General features: G+C 36.2%; 1 protein-coding gene across 1 annotated transcript in view; it reads right to left on the bottom strand.

Moving 5' to 3' along the window:
• LOC121428627 overlaps positions 1-26,219 on the bottom strand; it is a 44,508-nt gene extending 18,289 nt beyond the window's left edge. Inside the window, exons 1-9 of the mRNA XM_041625391.1 lie at positions 25,920-26,219; positions 16,160-16,285; positions 11,943-12,022; positions 11,281-11,395; positions 9,311-9,480; positions 3,333-3,429; positions 2,796-2,890; positions 2,108-2,222; positions 920-1,027 (exon numbers count right to left, since the gene is read on the bottom strand). Of these exons, the coding sequence (XP_041481325.1) occupies positions 920-1,027; positions 2,108-2,222; positions 2,796-2,890; positions 3,333-3,429; positions 9,311-9,480; positions 11,281-11,395; positions 11,943-12,022; positions 16,160-16,285; positions 25,920-26,039 (1,026 nt within the window). The 5' untranslated portion in view covers positions 26,040-26,219. The remainder of the gene's footprint in view (positions 1-919; positions 1,028-2,107; positions 2,223-2,795; positions 2,891-3,332; positions 3,430-9,310; positions 9,481-11,280; positions 11,396-11,942; positions 12,023-16,159; positions 16,286-25,919) is intronic.
• Positions 26,220-27,473: the final 1,254 nt, after the last annotated feature.

Genomic DNA, 27,473 nt, shown 5'->3' with positions numbered 1-27,473 from the left:
GAAAGGTTATGAAATCAGCATCAAGTCAAACCGATCGCAAGATTTTTGTCATCATCATCATCATCATTAATCATCATCATCGTCATCATCATCATCATCCTCATTATCATCATCATCGTCATCATCATCATCATCCTCATTATCATCATCATCATTATCAGTTTACGGAAGAAGAAGAAGGCTGAGCCTGTCGAGACTTACAGTCGTTCCTTCTGGTAGATCTTGATGATCCTAGTCTTGACTAATTGACTAGGAATTACTTATATGAATGCGCCTTGCATGGAGGATGGACGCATAATATGTGTGTTTATGATTATGATTATAAATCGACCATGGCCGTACGGGTAAACTGCACCCCCCCCCCCCGAAATTTCGGAAACCTAAATTTTTCTACTGAAATTTTCAAAAAATTCCCTCAGTATTGGAAGAAGCCCGGGATTTAATTTTGCAATCACATTATCATAATTCAGACTATGATCTTCAAAACTTGAATGTTCACGATGACTTTCCTCATTCAAAAACGGATAAATCGCCAAGTATGCAATATAGTCTATACATTTTAAAGTATACATCGTATACTGTATACACACACATCAATTCACCTTCACACATCCACCATCCCCCCCCCCACACACATATATATATATATATGAAGTTATACATTATACAGTTATACATTATATGAGCTCTCTACCCTTTGGAAAATTGGTGATGCCGAAAAAATGTCTCTCCCGGGAATCGAGCCCGGGCCCCTAGCTTTGAACGCCGGTGCCTTAACCACTAGACCACATATACGGGTTAGTGGCTAGGGCGACCCCGATCCGATTTATCGTCAGATAGACATGTATATACAGAGCACGTTTATCTTTTGGTTCCCCTGAACGACTTACGACTAATTCTTATTTCCTTTATGACTTACTGCAAGAATTCTTTTCTCAAAGTGTGACATTGCTGTGCCGAATCCTCCACCATCTTCCAACTCCACGCCCATCAGACTAGGACATCCAAAGTGGGCCCTGGCTTCCCGCTGTCAAGAAAAAGGCAATCGATATGATATCAGCAAGGCGCAAATGGCAATATTCTATAGGAACAAACTCCCGGGACCCAATCTAAAAAGAGTCGCGATGGATTCAAATCAAACTCAAGTAACAATTTATCCAATTTTGTGTAGTTTAAGGGATATGATATTAAGATCAATCGCAAATCAACGTTGAATTGCATCAATTGCATATTTTGAGAGGTAGAACGGGTTTCTCTCCTCTCACTCGTACGACAAATCAGAGTGCCGTTTCATAAAGACTTGTTTTAATAACAAATGCACAACTTCTATAACAAAGGTTTACGATCAGCCAATCAGACTGAAGGATTTCAGTAGCTTTATAATGTTTGTGAAAATCTGTTATCATAACTACTATTGTGAGACGTACCCCATATACATTAACTCTAATGCGGGCGCGTCGTGGTCAATGCGGGCGCGTCGTGGTCAATGCGGGCGCGTCGTGGTCTAGTGGTTCTGACTCTCGCCTTTTAAACAGAGGGTCGTGGGTTCGAATCCTAACCATGACGTGTTTTCCTTCAGCAAGAAATTTATCCGCAATGTGCTGCACTCGACCCAGGTGAGGTGAATGGGTACCCGGCAGGATTAATTCCTTGCATGCACTGAGCGCCGGTGATGGCAGCTCGAGCTAAAGCCGGGGTAATAATAGCAGCGCTTTGTATCATCAGGCAAAAGGCGCTTTATAAATACCGCTATTATTATTATTATTATTAATTGGAACATGCCTTTCATCCTTTAGAAAATCAAAAACTTTGTTAACCCAGGTATGGAATTATTGTTTTCTCATCTTCCAGATATAATCACGAAAATACATTTTGGGTGGATCCCTCCTCGTTCATGTCATTCGTACCATCGGTTTGACAGACAAGATGTAAACGCCCGATAGATCACTTGATCAGATTCGGTCAAGCCGGCTGTGAAGTAATCAAAGCTTTCAAGTTATTATCATGAAAAGACATTTTGTCGGTATCATTCCTATCAGTGTCCTTAGTTTGATAGGCAATCGGATTGGAGAATAGGATACTTTCAATCTCAAATCTTTAAACTCACCAGAACATTGGGCAAAACGAATGCCTGGACAGACCGCTGCGTTGTCCCGCCAGTGTAATCCCAATCCAATGTGAAATTGCGAATCACTTGATCACTCCATTCGAATTCAAAAGTTCTACGTATAAACGAAAATATTTTATTCTAAAATGCCATTTTGTTTGCTAAAGAATAACAAATATCTTGACCATTTGTACGCAAATCGTAAAGTATTCCTCTTCCTTTTCATCAAATACTTCAATTTATCATTTCTTTCTCACTGTTGGAGATTTTTTTAAATTATTATATTGTTCTTTCTGTCAATCTGCCATTCCTATTTTCTTTCAAGTTTCATATTTTTTTCCTACTTTAAACTTCCCTCTTCTGCTTTCTTCTTCAATTTTCTTTTTTGTCATTCAACTTGCTTTTTCCTCTCTCACTCTCTTCCTCTTAACTACATATTCTTCTTCATCCTTCTTATTTTTCTCTTTTTCATCGCGTCATCTTCATCGTACGCGTCTTCTTCTTCCGATAATGTTAATTACCAGGAAGAACAATTTATTGCGATTACCACATCGTTACCATCAATATCATCATCATCATCGCCATCATCATCATCATTATCACCATTATCATCTTCTTAATCTTCGTCATCGTCACCATTATTTGCGGTTTTATCATTTTCTTCAATAAAATGTAAAATGTTTCTTACTTTTGATTAAGTGCCGGTAACCCATTTGATTCTCTTGGTGTCAAGGGTTTTCCTCTGGCATCTCGATAGAGGCCATACATTGATGAAGAAAATCCCTGAAAAAAATAGTTGGATTTAGCATGATAATTCATTATCAGTATTTCGTCATTACAATTAATAGTCTACGGACATTAAAACAGGGGTCGAAGGCTCGAATCCCGGCCATGGAGTAACATGTGCAACAAATTGATATACATTGTGCTGCACTCAGCCCAAGTGAGGTCTGGCAGAAGTAACTCCTTGAAAGCAATTCCTTTAGCAGGGGCCGCAGAACGGCTTTGAAGGGGGATGGGGGCTGAATCCCCCGCCAGCCCCCACCGGTTCTGCGACTCCTTTTTATCCTGTTTAGCAGCTGGAGCTGAAACCGGGGTACGCCTGATACGGAATATAGTTGGCCGTTGAACATGTTGAATAGGCAACTAGTTAATCGGCTCCTCATAAATGAAATATTATCATTATTATCATCAATTCTAAGATATGTTGACCGCTTTTTCTTACCAGGACATGAAACATCTCATGTTGAATCGTATCCATCATTTGGGTCCTATCCAGCGCTAACCCGATCGGACAAAAATTGATGACACCTGCAACAGGCCTGCGATAAAGGAAAATTAGAACGAACAATGTATCTGCATTCTTAGAAAACGCAAAACAAAATAGATTATACAAGATTTAAAGAGTCTCGAGCTGAACTGCGACCTTTTTTAAAATGAAACTCATATTTCAGATGATATTTTTTTAAATATTCAGAAATATGATATTCCACCCTTTTCTCCTATCCACTTTATTATTTTCTATACGTTGCCTTTTGTGTGTGCGTGTGTGGGGTGGAGGGGGGCTAAGGGCACTAGCCCTATATCTGTAATGTATCTATGCTATCTGTCGGAATAACGAGAAGTTTCCTATGCGATTCCATTTCTTTTAATATACAAGGCCTATATGCATGATTGGAGATCATAATACATGAGCCATTCCACATGGGCAATTTTATTCCGTTGTTTGTTTATTTTGTCAATTAACCTCGCTTATAGAATTCAAAGCAAAATTTGTTGATGATATTATCACCTTCATTTGTTCATTCAAGCATGGACGTAATGCTGGGTCCATGGTTAAGCTCTTTTTTTTTTCTTGCATTAATGATAAAGTGTTGTATAGGTGTTCGACTCCCAACTAACAAATTGAAGTTTCTCGAATCTCGGGTAATTGAAATACTGCATGTCTTAACAATAATAATTTGTTTTGCATTTAAATCAATGTATATATCTTTATTGTAAATGAGCATGATGAGTATGATCGTTTACTTTCCATTTTAGATTGGTCTAGATGTACTTACCAACATATTTATACTCATGTATATTATGAAGTTTTTAATTAATATTATATGTCAATCGTTACAAGAACGCATTGGAAACGAACATTAGTGTTGAATGGGCTTCACTTAAAAAATAAATTAATAAATGAATAACAGTAGTAATGGAATTTCCAGAAAATGAAGTTAGCTCCCTGACGATATCCAGAATATCCAAAATGCCATTTCAGTTGAAAGATTCAAATGTCATTATAAGAAATTTCGCTTAGATCAATAAGATTTTTTTAACTTTTCTTTTTCCGTTCATATATACTTATAGTCGTGTATTTATCAGCAAGATCACCCAAGAAAACACATCTATAGTCCTAATTATTATCGATTATTATGATTTTCCTATATAACACTGCTGTTTAGTATTACCATTGATACAATTCTTTAAATCGAGGCCTATTCCTGTTTTAACATGATTTCATTTCATGTATAAAACCTCATTCTTTTTCCTTCACTTCTTCATCTTACTATAAGATAAATCTTACTATTTCTTCTTTTTTTCTTTCCGATGTTTCACTTTAAGCATTATTTGTATATTAGTTTTGCTGTATATAATTATTCCTAATCATTTGTAAATCTTTATTTTTAATCTGTGTTTAATTGTGTGAAACAGCCTCCGAGCTGATTAAGTTTTATCTGTTTTAACAAATAGATAAATAAATAGTCCATAAATGAATAAGTAAATAAATAAATGGATAGATAGATAAATAAATAAATAAATAAATGAATGAATAAATAAATAGATTAATTAATTAAGTCTTCAATTTTTCGGTCAGAGAACTTTGAGTTCCTGAGCGCCAGTCTCTAAGTAGTGGTTAAGGCATAGGCGATCAAAGGCTATGGCCAGGGTTCTCGATTCTCGGTGGACACATTTCGCCAACGTTGCCCAAATCTATAACAGGTCAGACAGCTCTTGGAAGCGTTTATTTAACCTCCGTAATTAACATCCTCTCAATCGATTCATCATGTCATCTCATCATAGTTCAATTGGATGTGTGTGCTCGACCCTTTCTTTTTATAAATAGCCCCCCCCCCCCGAAGAACCACACTTTGTCTTTTACTGAGAGCTAATTTTCCCGATTATCTATTTTAAAGAAAGTGAACTGCTTGGCGTAATTTGGGTCTGAAGGCGAAAATACATTTAGATTATAAAAAAATTGTAACCATGGACATAAAAAGCGGGTATTGGTAAAGGTATGTTGGGCAGATGGAAACTTTGCCTCTACCCCCCCCCCCCCCGAAAAAAAGGGCTTTCTGAAAGAATATAAAAAAATGTATGCACCACATACTTATAGAAGTTTTAAGGTAATATGTTTCTATTTCGATGTATTAGAAATATGACCTTCCTCTCTCACGTTCAAAATGTTTTTGAACGGTTTGACGTGTCCACCGCCCCCCCCCCCCGGTCGTATGTGTTCTTGAGTGAGGCCGCGATGGTCCCACTTGGATGACTTTTCTCCTTCATCTCCAATTTGTTATGATTATACCATGGACCTTTATACTATGAGGAATTACGTCAAGATAACCTGCCCATGTATTTTAAGACCCATTTATGTGAGGAGGACATATAAGTTAGAGGCACATTGATAAGTGTTTAAGGGAAGAAAAAGAAACCATGCATGCCATAATACTTGCAACTAGCCTAACCTTAGCGGCTACGCTTTTTTGTCCTTTTTTACAATGTTTTATTGAGGCCTATGCACATTTCTACTCAGATAAGGCCATCAAACATGTAACTTGCTCTTCAATTGCTCATCTGTATGATACGAAAAAATAGTTTAATTTCGTTTTGCCGAAGAGAGAGTGTAACAAGTGGTTCACAATTGTTTAATTCCTCCCTGATGTTTTTGCAAATTCAATTGTACTTGTATGTGCAAGGGCCTGTTTGTATTTGTATATTTGTATTGTATTTGCATTTGTATTAGTATAATTTGTAAGTGTGTGTGTGTATTTGAGTTTTCTCAGACGTGTATCAATCAGAGATTATTATTTATGTCTGGGACCGACCTTTAACGTCACCATCCGAAAGACGTGACCAGGGCTCGAACCTCGAACCTCTGCATCAATTTGTAACTTCCCCACAGCTTGGATTACAGGCGCACGCCACAACGCCCAGTTGTATTTACATTTGTATAATTTGTATCTGTATTTGTATTTGCTTTTGTCTGTGTACTTTTATTTTTATTTGTATAATTTGTATCTGTATTTGTATTTGTTTTTGTTTGTGTATTTGTATTTGTATGTGTATTTTCATTTATATTTGTATCTGTATTTTGTATTTGTATCTATTTTGTATTTGTATTTGTTTGGGTATTTGTGTCTAAACTGTAACCCTTGTTTTTCTATTCATTATGTTATGCCTGACGAATAGAATAAATCGATCAATGGGGGGGGGGCAGAACTTCAAACCCTCTTGGAGATTTCTGAATGTATAGATGCACCGTGCATTTGTTGATTTCTTTTCAAACAATAGTGAAAAGGAACATGGTTAGATTCAAGCACATTACAAGGAGAAAAATAGTACAAAGAAGCGCTGTATACAAAAGAAGAAATGATACAAAGGAGTTGACGAGTGACATCGTGTCGTCAGAATGATCGCTGTCGAAGGATACAGGGAATCGATTGTCTATATATAGGCTCATACAGCCATTGTATTTTTTTCAGAGTGATCCGATTAGAGGATCACATTAAGCATGATTAAAATAAAAATAGATACAATCATAGAATTCATGTTACATATATACAGATGTACAACTATATGTTTTTTTTTTGGGGGGGGATACAGTGAGCAATGAATTATAAACTGTCGTTGTCTGTAAATATAAGCATGTGATACGTTCGTGGGAGACGACCACACTGGGCGTTGTGGCGTGCGCCTGTAATCCAAGTTATGTGGGGAAGTTACAAATTGATGCAGAGGTTCGAGATTCGAGCCCTGGTCACGCCTTTCGGATGGTGACGTTAAAGGTCGGTCCCAGACGTAAATAATCATATCTGATTGATACACGTCTGACAAAACTCAAATACACACACACACACGTGAGTGTACGGGTGGTGGATTTTGATTGAATATGTACGTATAAGATGCCCAGGATCCAATCAATGTGTTTATAAATGGTAGTTGAATGTTCAATTTCGATGCAGAAAATACGCCAGAAAGATAAACAAAACAAGTTTTTTATTGTTGATAATGTCAGCATTCATGTACGAATTAAATGTATGGAATTATATAAATAATATTTTTGAAAAATGCCGGGAAAATGATAAAGATTGACGCAGTAAATAGTACAGAAAGACCTGAAAAACTAGATTATGATGTTCAGTGTTTTTTTATTTCATAGATGTACCAATGTGAAATGCAAGAAAATTGTTAAAGATCGATGTGGAAATATGGCCAGAAAAATAATTCTAATGTTCAAGAATTGTGACTGTAATTCACTGTCTATTCACGTAATTGGCCGAGATTCGTGTACAGATAAATTATGATAGAAGATAGCCCGTAGATTATGTACGCTAATTTGAGAAATACGTGGAAAATGTTAGCGATTTGGGCGATATATAGGACTGAAAGACCAATAATACAAAATTAATTTTTCGCGTTCAAATCCTTCATTAATGAGGACCCTTCGGGAGGCCAGCAGCACCCCGATCGATGGTGCTGAATTTAGGACCATCCTCTCGTTTTCATTTGTCAATTTTATATGGATAATTTTTAAAATTCATTTTATTTGTTTTTAACAGAAATAAATTCAATTCAATAAAAAAAACCCCGTCGCGAACGGATTCAGATGTCCCGGATTCCAAAGAAGTACAAATACTTTTGAAGTCCCTGTCTTAATTGTGCTTAACAATCAATGGCGTAATGAGCCAAAAGCTCTGAGTGGGCGTATTGCGTAAAATCAACATAAAGTTGCGAACGAGCGAAGCGACCGAGCAGAAATTTTCACATTTTTATTTCGAAAATTCAATTTTGTGAAAGATTTTGACAGACAATATTCAGAAGAATGTCTTCTCTCTTTCCTTTTTTTATAACTTGGTCGGGATTTTTTTTTTTGTTTGGGGGGGGGGGCAATACCCCCCAGATGTACGCCAGTATCTATACCTAGGTTCTATATACATGTGTTATCAGCACGTGTATCAGTCACATGTACTTCCAGTCTTAAAAACGCATTATCTGCGCCTATTATCATCTTCTGAAGCCCCCTTTTAACCCTGTCAATGCTATTGTCTGGCCGATCTATTGATTTGTCCTCATCCATTTAATACCCCCTCAGGGTATTACAGACTCTTTCTATTACTGTTTTAGTTGATCGTTCCACCTTATTTCCCGCTTGTCTGAGACGATTTTTTTCCTTTCAAGGAGTAGTTCACTCTGATGATAAGTTATTTTCAATAAAAGTGGAAAAGGTGGAGAAAAATAGTGATGAAAGTCTAATGATAATACACCAACAAATAATAAGAGTTATGACTGTTCACATTCAATAAAACATTTGAAACGGAAGTGAAATAATGTGTATTCACTGTAAAAAAAAAAGGCCGGTGTTAATTCAACACCAGCCTGATACCTGACACCAGTTAAGAATCAAACCGATACGGTTTAACACTAATCGGTGTTGCTTTCATGTCAAATTGGCGTTAGCCGGGCCCTAGCGCCAAACTGGTGTTGTTACAACACCTCTCTGGTGTGTACCAATATAGATACCAGGCTGGTGTAAAATTAACACCGGTGTTTTTGCAGTGTAATGTCCTCGCAAGTATAAAATCACAAGGTTTGACACCAATCAGAATGTCCGCCCACTGATACAACATCCATTCGTCTTTCTTTCTGCACATACATGATGTGTAGGGATGTGTGGGTATACATTCAGGCATTACAAATCTTCAATATAATCTAAAACCATCCAGACAATAAATCAAATTGTAGAAGTATTGAAACGGGACATGAAAGAAGATCCTTTCTTTTTCAAAAGCGGGTCTCGAAAGATTAGGGTTCCCCTGTGCTTGGTACTGTCCTCAGTTAATGAATTGCGTGAATAGGGGTGGGAGGGGTAAGAAAGGGGGGGGGGGGTGGGGGTAAGAAAGGGAGATACCAGGTGGGAGGTGCTCTCCTATATACCTGTCTGTTGTATCATCAATACGGCATGCGTATGAATAACCGATGAAATTCTCTCTACACGATGTATCAACAGACGAAACCAATAAAACATAATGAACTGCCCCCCTGTTCGGTGACGGGCCTCCACTCATTGTGCAGTTCTCACCACCATCATCACAGTCATGGCACGGCTGTAGGGTCAAACATTAAAAAGGGTAGATTACGTCATGCATTGCTTTGAAATCTATCAATTGAAACCAACTTTATTGATGTGATGGGGAAAACTATTTTTTATGAATCGTCAAAAAGAAAACCTGAATTGATGTTTTTGCCATAGGCCTATACTTAATCATGGACAAAGCATAGCTTCATGCCATAACTGCTTGCTCATGCGCATCAGACCAATAAAAATGAAAAAAAAACACACGAAAAACTGCTCTTATTTGGCGGGCCTCTACTATTGTGCAGTTTTCATCACGATTATCACAGTTGTATACAGGGGCGTTGTGGTCCAGTGGTTACGACTCTTGTCTTTCAATCAGAGGGACGTGGGTTCGAATCCTAGCCATGGCGTGTTTTCCTTCAGCAAGAAATTTACCCACATTGTGCTGTAACCAACCCAGGTGAGGTGAATGGATACCAGGCAGGATGGATTCCTTGAATTCACTGAGCGCTGCGCACTGAGCACTGAGCAGCCTTTCAGTGAAAGGCTGCTCGTGCTAAAGCCGGGGTAGTAATAATGATAACAATGCACCTCGGAATAGATCATTTCTAGATTGATGGCGCTATGTAAAAACTTATGATTATTATCAGTCTCATCATAATATGGAATATGATATTTCTGCAAATCTAAATATTCTTTTTGATATACTTCGAATGCAATGGGGGAAAGAATTTATTTATTATAAATCGTCCAAAATAAAAAATGAATAGGTACCGCGTTGGTATCATTGACTTTATTGTCAGTGGACCTTTTTAAAAGCAATACATTCATAACTGCTTGTTCATGCGCATAAAAAATAATTCCATGGATCAGACCTTGTGTACCTATTCTGTTTTTCTAGTCAAGCGAATGGCGTGTGGGTGAAATGCTGTCTACTGACTGGAACTACACGATTGGAAACAAATCATCCAATAAACATAGGTTGGTAATTCAAATACATGTATCATTATAAACAGTTTCTCTTTCAAGCAACCGATTACAAACATGATAAAGGTTGACCAAAGATATGGAACAATGAATTCCTAGTCACTGCTAGTTGTAGAGAGAAAAATATCTCTTTTGGAAATTACAATTCAAAGGACAAGTCCACCCCAACAAAAACTTGATTTGAATAAAAAGAGAAATATTCAACAAGCATAACACTGAAAATTTCATCAAAATCGGATGTAAAATAAGAAAGTTATGGCAGTTTAAAGTTTCGCTTATTTTCAACAAAATAGTTATATGAACGAGCCAGTTACATCCAAATGAGAGAGTTGATGACATCACTCACTCACTATTTCTTTTGTATTTTATTATATGAACTATGAAATATTTTCATTTTCTCATCATTGTCATGTAAAATGAAATTTCATTCCTCCCTGAACACGTGGAATTCCATTATTTTAACATTTTGTGCTTCAGGCAAGGAGGTCCTAATCGTCAAATTTGTCAAAATTGAAATATTGTATGATTCAAAAAATAAAAAACAAAAGAAATAGTGAGTGAGTGCCATCATCGACTCTCTCATTTGGATGTAACTGGCTCGCTCATATAACTATTTTGTTGGAAATAAGCGAAACTTTGAAATGTCATAACTGTCTTATTTTACATCCGATTTTGATGAAATTTTCAGCATTGTGCTTGTCTGATTTTTCTCTATTGATTCAAATCAACATTTTTCTGAGGTTGACTTGACCTTTAAAGGCTGGAGCAAGCCCGAGGCCTCAAGTCCCTGCCCCTATCTACCACCGATACACTATTATTGAATACAGTAGGATATATAAACCTCTGATAAAGTTGGCGGTGCCATTATCCCACCACAGTAGGAATAGGAACACGAACTGACAGTGCAATATGGTTGTCCGTTGATGTTAATTTGATGCTGAGGACTCTCGCAATACCTGTATACCAAAGAAATGACGAACAGGTCGTTAATATCAAATATTTTCTCCAAATTTCCTAATTCCAATGTTAAAGACAAATGACAAAGTTAAATCGCGATACCATAATTGTCATACGCAATATGAATACACAATGACTACCTTTGGCCACGGTTCCAAGCGAATCCTAGGCCCCCAAACAGTTAGGCCAGTTTGCTTGATTTAGCCACTTTCAGGGTGAATTCTCTAATGAATTTCTTTTGGTAACAAAACGTTAACAATTGGGTATAGAGCAAGCAAGTTGGGGGGGGGGGGAGGTAATGGTTTCCACTTTCATAGACCAAGGTTCCCCTAAAGTGAATTACATTTGTATAAGATTTCTGTCAATATTGCCATTCACGTTTCTGAGGCACCCTTTTTTAACAACACGCTATGAAGGAATCTTCTACATGTAGCAAGTTTGGTCATTTTCACATTTTTTTCGAAGAACATAAGGTGTCTTTGGCATGTACTTTCCGGAATCGTTCACAGCTTACTGTTTGTTAAGGACAAGACGAATGGTTCTTACGTTTTAAATTGAAAATATCCAGGCTCCTGTTTCACTGAAAGTGTTCGTGACATCCGGTCAACAACTTCAGCAACAGCATTCTGTTTTTAAACAAACATGCATACAAAATAATTACATATTACTATATATTTATAATATATATATATATATATATATATATATATATATATATATATATATATATATATATATATATATATATGTGTGTGTGTGTGTGTGTGTGTGTGTGTGTGTGTGTGTATAATATATATATTATAACATCTCTATACTTTACAAATAAGGGATGGCCACAATAATTTTGATGTCTAAAAAAAAGAAATCTCAGGAATATTTATAAGACCTAGAATCACAATAATCTTACCAAAAGTAAGAGAATTTCAATATAAATTACTTCATGGTGCAATATACACCAACGAACATTTGTTCAAATTTGGCTTTAAAGATACTAATATCTGTTCATTCTGTAAACATAACCGGGAATCTTATGAACATTTATTCTGGCTTTGTAATGATGTTAAAGCTTTATGGCAGAGGGTCATTGAAAAACTTAGTTTGATAAAGCTTCAAAATGCAGAGTGGAAAGATATACATGTGGGAATTAATGGATCCGATCTTGAAGTGAAATTTTGTAACACGGTAATCTTTTTAATGAAATATATCATTTTTAGATCAAGGTCAGAAGGTAGAGTTCCTACTCAAGAAGAGAGTATTCAGAGAGTCGTAGAATATCGAAATGAAGAAAAAGCAATAGCTATTAAAAGGAACAAGTTAGACAAGCATTTATTAAAATGGGGGAGAATGTACCGAAATGGCAGGACTGAGGGCGATATCCAGGTGTGATTTGGGAGAAAGTGACTGTGTAGGTGTGTGTGAGGGTGTATGTGTGTATGTGAGGGTGTGTGTATGTGTGTTTGGGGGGAGGGAAAATGAAGTTTTCCTTTGGGATGGGTGATTCTTTGGGATGTTTTTTTTTTTATTTATTTATTTTTTTTTTACTTGTCGATTTCTTTTTTTGATTTGCTTTGTCTTTGATGAGTGCAAGCCAAGTAATCTCATATAGTTTTAAATCATTGTTGAATATTTGATACATGAAAGGAAAAGTGTTAGGCATATTATATGTATTTTTTTAAGGGGATCCTAGTGTCAGTATATCTATTTGTTAATTGGTTTGTTTTGGATTTGGGTCTACTTTGTTTTGTTCTTTCTTTGTATTCCATGTATAAATAGCCCTCCACAAATGTGCAAGGGAAGACTTTTTGATTGGGGAGGGGGGGGGGGTGGGGAGTGGTGTTTCAAACTTTTTTATAACTGATTTCATTGTTTCTCCTTTAAGTTATATATGATTTATGCTGGTATTAAGTTAGTGAAAAATGTCCAAATATGAAATGTAAAATATTATGTGTTTTGAAATGTTAATTTGAAATGTTATATATTTTTGTTCATGGAATCAGAATAAAACAATATGAAAAAAAAAAATATATTATACACACACACACAAGCCGGGTCCCTGGCGTTCAGAGCCAGTGACCGGTTTCAATTTCCGGCGGAGGCATTTTGCAACCTTTGATTCAGAATGGATGGCAACTATAATCAGGGCACTTGAGTGAAGCTACGCATCTATTATTCCCTCATTTCCCCATTCTTTCACTATTGATTATTTATATATATATATATATATATATATATATATATATATATATATATATATTCATATATTCTAATTATTCATTTCTTTCACAAAATACTTAAATAAAAGGAGTAGCAAAACGCTGTTGTACATGTATAATTTTTCACATGAAATTATATTTCTGCTTTAAACAAATAATGAATATGAAATAAATATTTATCAGTAATAAATACAAACGAGCACACCCATGACATATTTTATATAACGCTTGAAGAACTTTCCATTAGAATTATAATAGATGACATCAGGGAATACAAAAACTGGGTCAGTCAAGTAGCCGATAAATTGGTAGGCCTATAGTTTATTTCATAACTCATCGCAAAGATTTTAATGAATATTTCTAACTATGAAATAGCACTACATAATTCTTTATTTTATCTTTCCCTTTTTCTTGGTGTTATTGAAATGTAGATATCAAAGATGTAGAGAATTCACTTTCATACATCAATAAAAACGGCTAGAAATACCTAACCTTAACACTAACCTTAATCTGGATTTTGTTTGCTGATGTCACAATAGACCTAACTTTTCCTTTTCTTACATGAAATAAAGATTATCAACATATGTTGTCCTGGTTCTGAAAAGTGGAACTTGGAGCGTTAATTCATTGAAGATTATCGGGTTTTGAGACCAATCAAAGCAAAAAACCGTAGAGATTCGAATACAATACTCGGCAAATATTTACAAGTACCTCAAGAGGTTCTACTTATTAACAATGAGTTTAATGGAATATCGGGACTTCTGTGTCTACCCCCATATTGTACGCTCTGTGGACTTTAGGCGTAATATTGCCCCGTCTGTGTTTGCACTTTAAGGATCCGTCTTCCAATAGTTTATTCTGAATTTGTGTTTACACGTACCCAGCCTGCAGAGAAAATGAAGTTTCTGCGTGTTGTTTGTTTAAAACGTGTTACTGTTCGTTTGATATGGAACTGGACGATCCAAGGATTTTGGTTGGATAAATGATCATTTTGGGAAAGTACCTAAAAATCTGGCCAGAAGTGATATCATAGAATTCTTTTATTGACCATGTTAATCGTTGACAGTTGCATCCCATCTCCTTCTCTTTCTTTATTTCTTTCTTTCTTTCCTTCTTTCTTTTTTTCTTTCTTTCTTTCTTTCTTTCTAGGAAATTCTTTCTTTCTCTCACCCTTTCTTTCTTTCTTTCTTTCTTTCTTTCTTTCTCTCTCTCTCTCTCTTTCTTTCTTTCTTTCTTTCAACCCTTGATGGTGTAAAGTGTTCTATCGTGTCATTTGGAGAGGTGTGGTTGTAACATTTTAAAGTCGATTTATTTGCTTTTACTAGCACAGAGTGCAAACAGCCGTTATGACAAGTAAGCATTAATACGCATGCATTGAGGGGTTCAATAAAGAAAACTGTACGCGTCAAAGCATCCATGTACACGTTGAATAAAGAGTGTTTTTTTTTGCTCAAAATTAATATCTGAATGATTTGATGACAAATTAGGAAAATATTACAGGGCTGTTCTTTAATATGCTGTTTCCTATACTAAAAGTGGCAACATTGTCGATTAAAATAAACATCTTATCGGGGAATGCTTGCTAGTTTCTATTTCAAAAAATTAAATTAATCGTTAGTTGCCAAAACGATAATAACCTGCACGACCACAACAACAATAGGGTAGCTTTGATAAATACGCGACTACGCACTAGTCAAGAAAATGAGAAAACCCTAAATTGTTTAAGAAAAAGTCAAATACCTGGAACAAAAAAGCAGAAAAGTAAAAAAGGAAATGTATGAACGTTTGTCATAGAGCCACTCGCCTGTTGCTCTTTGTAAAAAAGATAAGACGTATTTTTTTTTACTTATTTAGGAGGAACATTACTTAGAAAAAAAGGAAATATGTGATGGTGGATGAGGAAAGCGAGCTGCCTTCCTCCCCCCTGAAAAATGAAATGATTTTTTTTTCATATCTTCTGACACTGGACATAAAACACAATATCAGTCATATATGCATCAAATTATATGAACGGTATTCCTGTAACGAAAAACCACAATACAATCATTCAAAGTCCAAAATATAATTGGTAATTCTGTCTGCGCCCCCCCCCCCCACTCCATATACACATAATCGTCCGAGATGTCGAATGATGAAATTTCTACGTTTTCGCACAGACGGGCACAAAGCTTTAAGTATACCACCTCCCCCACAAAGCCACTCGATGCCCATCTTTTGTTAAATGTGATTATTGTCCCGTTAATCGCCCTTAAATAATGGTGCACCGTGAGAAGCTCACGTATTAACGGTCATCCCTTCTTTAAATCAAACCAGATCAATGCCTCCAGTCGGGGTCTGTCGAGGCCAGTTAAATGTTCATGTTCATTTCATGAGGCTATGTCGTGTGTGGGTGTGGGGGGGGGGGGGTAAAGTTACCAAAATATCTTTATGAAACGACCTAGATGTTATCATTTTCCTTTTTTAGATTTATATTTTAATCACTTCAGTAAAACAATTAAACAGAATGCATAGATATACCTCATTTAACCGATTGTGATTACCATGTCTTACCTGAACATCTTGTGCCTTGGGGTGTTCCAGAAGCGACTGATGATACTCGACATGAATTTTCATTCTTTTATCTGGACTGAGTATTCGAGACTGTGTGTTCGGCCTGACAACATGCATTCGGTCATTCTTTAAAAAAAAGATAATGATTGAACGAAATATGATCGCACAATTTGAAACATCAAATTAGATTAAGAAACTAAACCAATGAATCGTTCAAGATATGATTTAGGGTATTTTAGGAAGTAGAAGCCGTTACGTTGGCTCATCCCCGAGGTAAACTAAACATGCTGAAACATTGTTTACGTTATATCACCATGTTCATAATACAGCGATTTAGGCATTGAAATATAAACTTTGTTAGATCCCGGGGCCCGTTGCATAATACTTTTTACCTGAGAAAACTCAGGTTGTTTTTATCAGAGTTTTTGCCCTGTGTTAGAGTCAATGGCAGAAATCAGCCTAGCCTTAGTTTTTTTAGTTTTTACCAGAGTTTTCTCAGGTAAAAAGTTTTATGCAACAGGCCCCTGGTCTGTTTCGTTTCAGGCGCTTTGAAATTGTTGTCGTTTAAAGACTAAAGATATGGTGAGTGGATTTGGTGCCTATGGCGCTTATAAAGCATACATTTGTATCATACATTCATTTTTTTCAATGTGCAGTTGAGCTCTTACAAAAGCGCTACCATGACTAATCAGAATATTATACAATGGTTTTACTTTCTGAAAATCCATGACCAATATTTGCATTTTCTGGAATGTACCCAGACATGGGGTAAACAGGGGACAGTGGGTTTATTGAAAGACAAGAAGGGGTAGAGTGAGCGAGAAATGAACGAGCTTGACTGACTGAAGCTCGTGAATGGCCCGAGGAGGAGGGGGTGGGAGAACCTTCTTCCAAAGGAGAAGTAAACTTGAAACAAGTAAACCTGTGAGAAAAGAGAATGATGAAATAATAAGATCAATGAACGCTTGAGAAAGATTAGACAACATTAACCGATGATGCTTATTCTCTATGGGGATCATCCCAATCGCAACATGTGCAATGAGTGATGCTACTCTCCACATTGGTGGGCAAATTTGACATCCCAGCAAAAGCTGCTATATAGCAACTTTCTATGAAATGGGACCCTGATCTACCGATAAACTTGATAAAAGAGACAAATTTATGTGAAACAGTAACAACTTTTTATTATTTTTTTTCAAACTTTATTGACATATGTTTTCTTTATTTTACATGTATACGACATTCAAATTCAACTGGTTTCGAGGGTTTCATTGTTCGTTTAATACCGGGATGAGCTGGTGCAGTATTTTGTCCGAGTAAGACTATATACATCATGAAAGATCAATCAATCAATCAATCATTCGATCAATCAATCAATCAATCAATCAATCAACTACTCACTCACTCACTCAATCAATCACTTCATAGTTCACTAAATAGACATGTATTTTAGAAAAAACTGAATTACACGTTTTATATGATTCAATTTCAATATACATGCAAAAGAAAATGCAAAGAAAAACATCGTTATAGGTAATAATAAAGAAAATGCATCATTGAAATTATTCAGGAATTTTCCTATTGCAAAGGGTAACATGGTTTTAAAATCAATTATACAATTACCAATGATGTGGATTTAACGTTACAGAATTTTCAGATTATTTTAGTTAATATTCATGACATTCATTCGACATACACGTAGAAGATTCAACATTGGGAGGGCACTGTTTTGAAATCTCTTGTTTTGAATTTTAACTAATCATATTTGCTTGCCTTTGGTGATTAAAATCATCTTTTTCTAGGCGGTTAAGTGGACTTGCATAAATTATAATAATAATCCGTAGTTAACTTCTTGGTAAGCGACCTAAAGGTTCAGTCTGTGGAGTGCATTAAAATTGAAATGCTACAAGTATTGCATGGTACCGGTTAGTACCAAAAGAAAAAAAAAACAATTGTCAATGATATAAAAATTAGGTTCTTTGTTCCAACGCTGGGTTCATTTTGAGGAGGGACAGATTCCAGGCACCGGTTTCGATATTCCATTAAAATTCCACAGATGTCACGATACGCACGCATGATAAATATATTTTTTTCAAATATTAGTTCCCCCTTTTCATTCCCCCCACGACCAATGATGCGATCGATAATAATAGATGCATTCATTCGGAGGAATGCACCGAGTTGAAAAAAAAAGATGACATAATGAACCTTTTCAATCCGATTACCGGTTCAGATGAAAATAATTGATTTAGCCATCGTCGTTAAACATCCGGACAAAGAAAAAAATCGTGAATTACACAAAGTAAAAAAAAAATGTTTCATCATTTGTAATAATCTTGATAGGGGGTCTGGATTTTAGTTTGGTTTCAAGGTACCAAATATTTTTTTTTCTGCAACGCATGCCATTTCAGGGGACTGTGATGTGGGTCAATAAAACATATACCGAATCAAATTCATTGTTAACATCAAGTAAACAATGTCAAAAATGTATGACGAAGCCCCAAACCTATCGAGACATTGATCAAGCGAAAAATCAACTTAATAGATGAACACAAACGGCAAATTTTCAAAACGAATGAGATATGTTTTAATTTTGATTTGAAGAAAGTCACTGTTGGAGATCTTCTGATATCGATTAACAGGCTTCTCCAAAGATTGGGGGTAACAAGTGAAAATCACGATATGACTTTTGTTTTGTGAAAGATCTGGAACTTGCAATAATTTGTCTGGGGAACTTCGCAGGCTTCGATTATGTGGTGGGTTTTTAGTTCGAGTAATTAAGTTTGATTTTAGAATAAGCCAGTTTGTAGTTCCTTTCTGCGCATGATCAAAAGATTCTACGCATGATCAGAAGAAGGTCATTTGTACTAAAAGTGGCATGGTGCTTTAAAATCTAATGAGATAAGCACCAAGTTTGATGTCTTGATTATTCATATATTCTTTTGAATTGTCGTTTTCATTTACATCCACACAAAACAACAATGCTTCCACGAACGACTGGTATTTCACAGTTTGTCAAGTACATTGTGCAACATGCTAAGATATGCATTCAAAGTAGGAATGCAACAAATACCTTCATAAAGTGTTCATTGGTGTGCTATGCTAGTCACCTGGTCTATTCAATTTCTTCATCCTGCTATATAAGGCAAGCTTACGTAACATCTTGCTTTGAAATCTGCCTATCATGATGAAAGAAATGAAAGGTCATTTGACCAAAATTGCCCATGAAGTAACTACGAACTGGTCTATACAAATGAATGGACCACCCATTAGTGTAGGGGGCAGAGTCCCCCCCCCCCCTCCACCCCTCACCACCAACATAATTTTGAGGGCACTTTTTGATAGAAACTTTTCATTATTCGATGTGCTCACAAAAATTCCGGTGACCTTTATATGACCGTATTTTTTCCGGATGGGCGGACGTCTTTGACTGGTACGTGCTTTTGTAAAATAAAAGCGGTGTACTTTGACTTTTAAAAAAAAGTTTTCCAAAGGGGTACTCCGGGCTAAATACAATTATATCTAAATAATTAGGGTAAAATTCATTGAGCAAAGCGCCGAGAATCTCATCACAATCTGATAACAATTAAGATAGTTATTGAATGTTAAAGTTTGATAGTATTTTTTGAAAACAGTTGCATGCACATTGTTTGTGCAACAGGTGGGCTGGATGTTATGCCCAAACCTTTTTTTCTACATGCTTCCTATGTCACAAAAATAAGATGAAGCAATGATTATCTTAAAAAGTGAATCAGAAGTCAGTTCATTTTTGTTTTCATTCTTTGAGGAAAAAATATTAATTTCGTAAGGATAACATGCCAAATAATAAGTGGGGGATATTATTTCAACAGCTTGCTCATTTAATAATCATGACCCGTTTACTGGAATAATAATATAGGTTTTCCTGTCCAATTTCATCAGAGTTGCAATTAAATTAATGAAATAACGTTCAAATTCGAAATATTTCGTACACACATAGTTCATTTTCATTCATTTAGTAGTCAATTCAATTCTATATCATTCCTTTGAATTTTGTAGAAATTCAATTTAGAGAGAAATTCGTTCAAATTAATGGACCTAAGGTGACATTTAATTTCGCGACGAGCTGATCGTTTAATTTCGCCTAAAACACCATTTTCAATTTCATTTATCGGCACACATAATTGCACTTTAAACTTCCAAATTCAGATAACATGTGTCTGTATTCATTTTTTTCAAACTTTACCCTTTCTATTTTTTGCGGGTTTTTTCAGTTAGAATCATTTTATTCCATTATGTTTGATAAAGACGTATAATCACTTATCATGCTTATAGGATATGGTTGTACACGCTTATTCTTTTAGTGATTGGTGAGTTGGTGCAGGGGCGGATCCAGGATTTCCCAAAAGGGGGCACATTTTCTGGAGGAATATGACGAGCAAAAAAAGAAGGTTTTAACCAAGAATAAGGGTAATTGTGCCTCTCAAAGGGAGAGGGGGCACGAGTTGGCTGTGCCCCCCCCCCTGGATTCGCCACTGAGTGGGTGGATGACCTAGAATGCCAATGGGAGGTATTTTTTCTTCAGCATCTTGTTCTTTTTTATTTTACATAATTGTATAGAATTTAAATCGTTTTGGGGAAGGGATGGTAAACTGCTATTGACAACAGTCTATAGTTATGAAAGTGGAACAAAAACGAGTTGTTGTTCCGATAGTGGTCTCAGTCAGATGTAAAATTCAGTAAAATTTTTAACATCCAATTTAAGAGTAAAACCCATTTCCATAATTATACAAAAGAAGTAAAAAAACAACAACAGCGAAAAACACTGTCCATATCCTGTAAGTGATTGCATATTAATGATTTTGAATTCCTAAACGTTCGCAAGGAAGGTACCGGTGCGAATTTGGAAACACTACTCAGCTATTTTAATTTGAACGTTCTTTATAAATGTTTAAATGAGATAACTATGAAATCGCGTGCCATTAGAATTAAATTAAATCAAGTATTTGGCTATTTAAATGCTGATCTCATAGGTCATTCAAATTAGTTGCAAACTGAATTATTACATCATTAAATCGGTTGAAATTTTGACGAAATCGGACGGGAAAACCTATACTAAACATGGAAATGTCATAATTCCTCTAAATTTGATATTGATGAAATATCAAGTGTCTTGTATATCTGATTATTCCTTTTCTGTTCAAGTCATAGTATTTTCAGACTGGAGTACTCCTTTACTCGTCAAAGCATTTTGACCCATGTAACAAGTTTGCTTAAGGCCAGCCACTGGTTTTCTGATAAATGCATCCATGTACAGTAAAGTAATCTTTGACCTTTTCGGAGAAAGAATTTTGTTATAGAATTTATTCAAATTACACAATACATTATGCAACTGTACAATGTATAGACTTCTATGTCCTTTAATCTGTTAATTGTGAGTGAGTGTATTTGTAGGGGCACATGCGATTGGGTGGGTGGCATTAGCGTACCTACGGGGGGGGGAGTCTGCCCCCCTGACGAGCCACAACCCATGCAAGGACGTATCCCTGCCCCCCCCCCCTGACGAGCTTGAAAGACCCTCCCCCCTCCCCTGACGGACCTTTATTACCCCCCCCCCCTGACGAGCTTGAAGACCTTTTTTTTGTTTTGCTTGTCAATTTTTTGGGGCGGACGGTTTTGCCCCCCTGTGGAAAATCCTAGGTACGCCACTGGTGGGTGGGTGAGAGAGGGAGAGGTAGAGAGAAAGAAAAGTTCAGAAGCGACCTCAGAATCAACTTTGTTATTTTGTTTTCTGAGAGAGAATACCAGTTCACCGGAGTCAATAAACCCGGACAGGTACCTTTCATAAGATGATAGCTCGAAATTGACCTCATTAAGGTACGGTTTTTGAAAGGGGAAATCAATGAATATTTATAGAAGAGAACCACAACGTCATGTAAATCTATGCGAGAGCTGCTCGATTATTTTTTATATCAAGCCTTCACTGCTTCTAGTATCCTGTAATATCGTGATGTATATAATATATTTTGGTATGAACATTCTGTTCACAAAATTATGCCCGTAAATTTCATTCGAACAATTCGCAAATAGCGTGGATAAGGGAACAGGGGGAATATGTCAAAACTCTTCATCTGTTTTGTACAGAAAAACGAAGATGTGATGAAGATTAATCCTTTGACGCGGGTCGTGACATCCTGTTTTATATTTCATGGATATCAAGAAAATTGGAAACAAAAATCAATGTAAAAGTGCATTGAGAGATAATGGGCCTATCAAATATGGTACGGTCTGTAAAAGGTGTGGGCAAATTTTATGAATAAAAATAAAAGCTATGCCTAACAATATGAAAACATCCAAGATAATACCCGTGAAAAAATGCGAAAAGAATGATGTATGTAACTACAGACCAATATCTTTACTTTAAAGTTATGGAAAGGGTGATCTATACACGATTGGTAAATTAATTTCTTGAATAAATATAATTTTTAATTTTTAGTTTGCATTTTACTAAAAGCATCGTACATCTCACGCTACTCTCTATTGTTAAAAAAATCACAAAAGATATTGACAATTTTGAACATATAACAATAACAATATATATTTTCTTAATCTCTTCAAGCCCCTTGACACTATAAATCATATGACATACTTCTATATAAACTTGAAAATTAGGAGTTCTTGGAAAGGCCTTGGAGTGGTTCACAACATCATCGTAAACAATTTGTAGGCATAAATGAACAAAATTCTTCTTTGCAAAATGTTAATTGGGGTGTTCCCCAGGGCAGCCTACTGAGCCCAATTTTATTCATAGTCTATATAAATGAAATTTATAACTCTTCTGAAATAATCCTATATCTTTTTTGCAGACGATTCAAATATACGTTATTTTCATCCTATTCCTGATATTTTAGTGAATATATTGAACATTGAACTGGATGAGTTGGTACAATGGATTAGGGCTAACAGATTGTCAATTAATGTACAAAAAGAAATGTATGCTTTTTAGCAATTCTTTAGAACATTTACCATTCAATATTCAATTGGATAATATAGATATTGAAGTTGTATACCACTACAAAATTTTAGGTCTCATAATAGACAACAAATCATCTTGGAAAACGCATATTGAATCTATATGTCGTACAATTTCGCGCAATATTGGTATTATCAATAAGTTTAAGTTTTTACGTCCAAATGAAAATGCTTTACTCAACATTAATTTTACCTCATTTAACGGAACGATTGGCTGGGGAAATACACACGTCTCACCTAGATAGAATATTACTCTTACAGAAGAAGGCGCACAGAGATCCCATACGGATAACTTGTTTTTGAACAAGAACATTTTGAAAATAAAAATAGTATATACTATAACTTTGCCTAATTCATGTATCAAATAAACAATAATATGCTACCATCAATCTTTAATTCGTCATTTAACAAAGCAAAGCTGTTCACAAATATCCCACACGTCAATCTGATGATTTTTTTTACCATTACCATGACTACCCCGGATCATCCTTGCAAAATCAATATTTACGTTTGAAAGCCCTAGGCATTGGAGCACTAGTAATAACAACATCAAAGAATCCCAAATCTTAAACTCTTTTCAATTCCAATTCAATAAGTTTCTCCAAGATAATCACTAATGGACTTAATTCTTCATCAACCAAACACCCATCATTTTTTAATGAAGCATGGATTCCCTTATCGTATACTTTGCATTCCTTCGTTTTCCTGTAAATTCCTGTTGATCAGCGGGATCCGGTGTGATTGCCGAGGCAAGTTCCTGGAGACTTTTATCTCTCTCTTTATCATTTTTTATTTCAATATGTCTCCCTAACTTTAACTTTTTAGTGATTTCATGCTCAAGTTGTCATTTTGTGTGTGTGTGTTTTATACTGTTTACAAGAATATCTTTATTAGGAGGCTACACTCTACCAGCTCCGCTTTTTAGGTGATCACTGACACCTGTTGTAATGATACCAGCTTCTAAAACACTTTCGGGTTGGTTATAAAATATATTACCTAATGTTGTTGCCGAATTACTTGTTATCCTTGTGGGTTTATTAATAAAATATTAAAAAAAATCATGATTACATGACATTAAATCTAGGTCCATTAAATCAACATTAAAATCACCCATGATAATACATTGTTTTTTTTTTACATGAGATTTTACTTAACTCTTACTTTAGCTGTGTGCGCTATGAACGCCTAGCTTAGCCGGGTAATATAGGAGCGCCTTGAGCACCTAACAAGGTGGAAATGTGCGCAATATAAATATCCTATATTATTATTATTAAAGGTATTTGAACTGTTTCTACATAACAAACTCTTTTACTGATTGGCTAGGAGGGCTATAAATGACTGAAACTATGAAACATATGGATCTTATGTCGATTTCAACAAATAAACTCTCGATACAATTTTCGAAAATGTCTAAATCCAGTCTCCTTCTAAATTCCAGATTTTTATTCACATATATTCCAACTCCACCTTATTATCACAGTTACTATAATCAAAGAAAAGTCAGGTATATATGTATATCTCTAGGGCCGAGTCTAAGCCAAATATTGTGCCAAATACTGTAATATAATTTTTAAAGCAATTAATACATTCTGTGAACTTGCTAAAATTACGTCTCAAGCTTCGACAGTTAAAATAAAGCGTTGATAAAATATTTTTAGTTTTGTTAATTGTCTGGGGTGTAATACTTATTATCGGCGCGGATTATTCTATTATTTAAACATGTTTAATATTGGAAATTGAAAACGAGACACATAAAAATTGCTAACAAAATACATTTTATGTTGACGGGACCATGCTGAAAAACGGTCAATCTGAGCTTGTTATCCTGTATAAAAATATTTTAATAAATGAAAATAAAATAAATAAATAGCCAAAAGACGGTCGACTTCTCGATGTCCTATTCGAAAAGGATGTAAAAATATTCATAAAATAAGTAAAATTTTGTTATTTTCACCAAAATTTTAACTAATGGTGTGAACTTTTATCAAAAACACGTTTTGAAAAATTTGAATGCATAACTTTTATGTAAAGTAGTAACATTAACCAATTTCAGATTACCAAATAGTGGATATAGCTCTTTTTGGAATAAAACTGCTTTGGATCTATCTCCTCTTGGAATAATACTCAAAGTTTTTGCCAACCTTCCCAAAATTATTTTCAAGTGCGATATGGTGCATTTGATTCCCACGTCTAACATGTCTAAGATATACATATCAATTTTGGTCAAAAGATAATTTCGCCCCTTTTGGAATCAAGCTCCTCATATCGCAGGGCATCTAGTACTGCAGCTTTGGCAATGTGCACACAACGAAGAAACAAAGAATACGAAAACAATAAAAACTAAAGTATAGAAACTGAAGCTAGATCCAATCAATTTCAGGGACGCACAAGGAAAAAAAGAAATGAAATTTTTTACTTTGTAGTTTGTTGCAACGTGACTCTGCGAAATTAGATTAATGAATACCAATGTAAGCAATTTACCTTTAAATTGACACAAATGAAAAAAAATGGAATAATGAATGAAAGGATGAAAGAAAGAAAGAATGAATTAAAAAAAGAAAGACAGAAAGAAATAAAGAAAGAAAGAAAACAAGAAATGAAGCAAGAAAGAAAGAAAGAAAAAAAATGATATAGAAAGAAAGCAAATATGCAAGCAAGAAAAAAAAGAATGAAAGAAAGAAAGAAAAAAGGAAAGAAAGAAAGAAAGCATTGTTCGAAATCAAATCAGTGCAAAGGATACGATACTTACTGATGTCAGCTTAACAGGAAGATGATGACATTCCTGGCCGAGTACTGGGCAGGTCAAGTCAACGAGGAAATAGATAAAAACTACACATCTTGAAATATAGCTTGATGACATCTTGAACATTAAATTCCTTTTTTCCTCATCTCGGATTCGCAAAAAAAAGAATAAAAATAATGAAGTATGTTTAAAATTTATTGAAAAGTCGCCATCTACTACAAATGAGAAGGTGATCTTCTGACTTCGAGACGATCGCTTTACCTGGCACACTTCTCTTAGAATGATCAGTTGATGGAGAATCGCGGTTCGTCTGTCTCACAATGGCCATGATGATACGCATGAGCGCACGCCAGGCGTTGAGAGATGACAGCTGATCTATTATTATACAGATCAATGCAGATGAGAGTACCTGGTAGGGTTATGGAGAGCCATTTGTTCCATAGAGACGATAAACTCAGTTTATCGTCCGCTAAACAGTGGCGTGCAGATTGGAGGATCTTGGGCGCCCCCCCCCAAGAAAAAAAAAATCATCAGTAAGAAAAACATTTCATTTCATTTATTTTCCATTTCTAATAATCATTTACAATAATGTATGTTACATACATCTTGATAAAAATATAATAAATAAAACAAGGAAACTTATTATGTATAATAATCAAGATAACCCGTATCCGGACATCTACCCCCTGGACATCTACCCCCCGGACATCCACCCCCCGGACATCCACCCCCGGACTTCCACCCCCCGGATATCTACCCCCTTAGGACAAGTACCCCCTAGGACAAGTACCCTCTAGGACATCTACCCCCCGGACATCCACCCCCGGACATCCACCCCGGACATCTACCCCCCGGACATCTACCCCCCGGACATCTACCCCCGACATCCACCCCCCGGACATCCACCCCCCTGACATCTACCCCCGTACATCCACCCCCCCCCCTGGACATGGGGGTAGATGTCCGGATACGCGCATGATTCCGGGGGGTAGATGTCCAGGGGGTGGATGTCCGGGGGGTGGATGTCTGGGTGGTAGATGTCCGGGGGGTAGATGTCCAGGGGGTGGATGTCCAGGTGGTGGATGTCCGGGGGGTAGATGTCCGGGGGGTAGATGTCCGGGTGGTAGATATCCGGGGAGTAGATGTCCGGGGGGTAGATGTCCGGGTGGTAGATGTCCGGGGGGTAGATGTCCGGGGGGTAGATGTCCGGGGGATAGATGTCCGGGGGTAGATGTCCGGGGGGTAGATGTCCGGGGGGTGGATGTCCAGGGGGTAGATGTCCTAGAGGGTACTTGTCCTAGGGGTACTTGTCCTTAGGGGGTAGATGTCCGGGGGTGGATGTCCGGGGGGGGGTAGATGTCCTAGAGGGTACTTGTCCTCGGGGGTACTTATCCTAAGGGGGTAGATGTCCGGGGGGTAGATGTCCGGGGGTTAACCATGCATCAGGTCGGAAACGGAGGAAGCTGCTAAAAAGTGAAGCTTGTAGAATGCAGCCTCCGATTACATATTCGTATGAACAATGTAAACAAAACACAAATACAACATGGTAGAAATTTGAGC

Source organism: Lytechinus variegatus, chromosome 15 (genome assembly GCF_018143015.1).
Source record: "Lytechinus variegatus isolate NC3 chromosome 15, Lvar_3.0, whole genome shotgun sequence".
Taxonomy (NCBI): Eukaryota; Metazoa; Echinodermata; class Echinoidea; order Temnopleuroida; family Toxopneustidae; genus Lytechinus; species Lytechinus variegatus.
The sequence above is the reverse complement of the archived record's forward strand: the minus strand, read 5'-3'. Positions and strand labels throughout refer to the sequence as shown.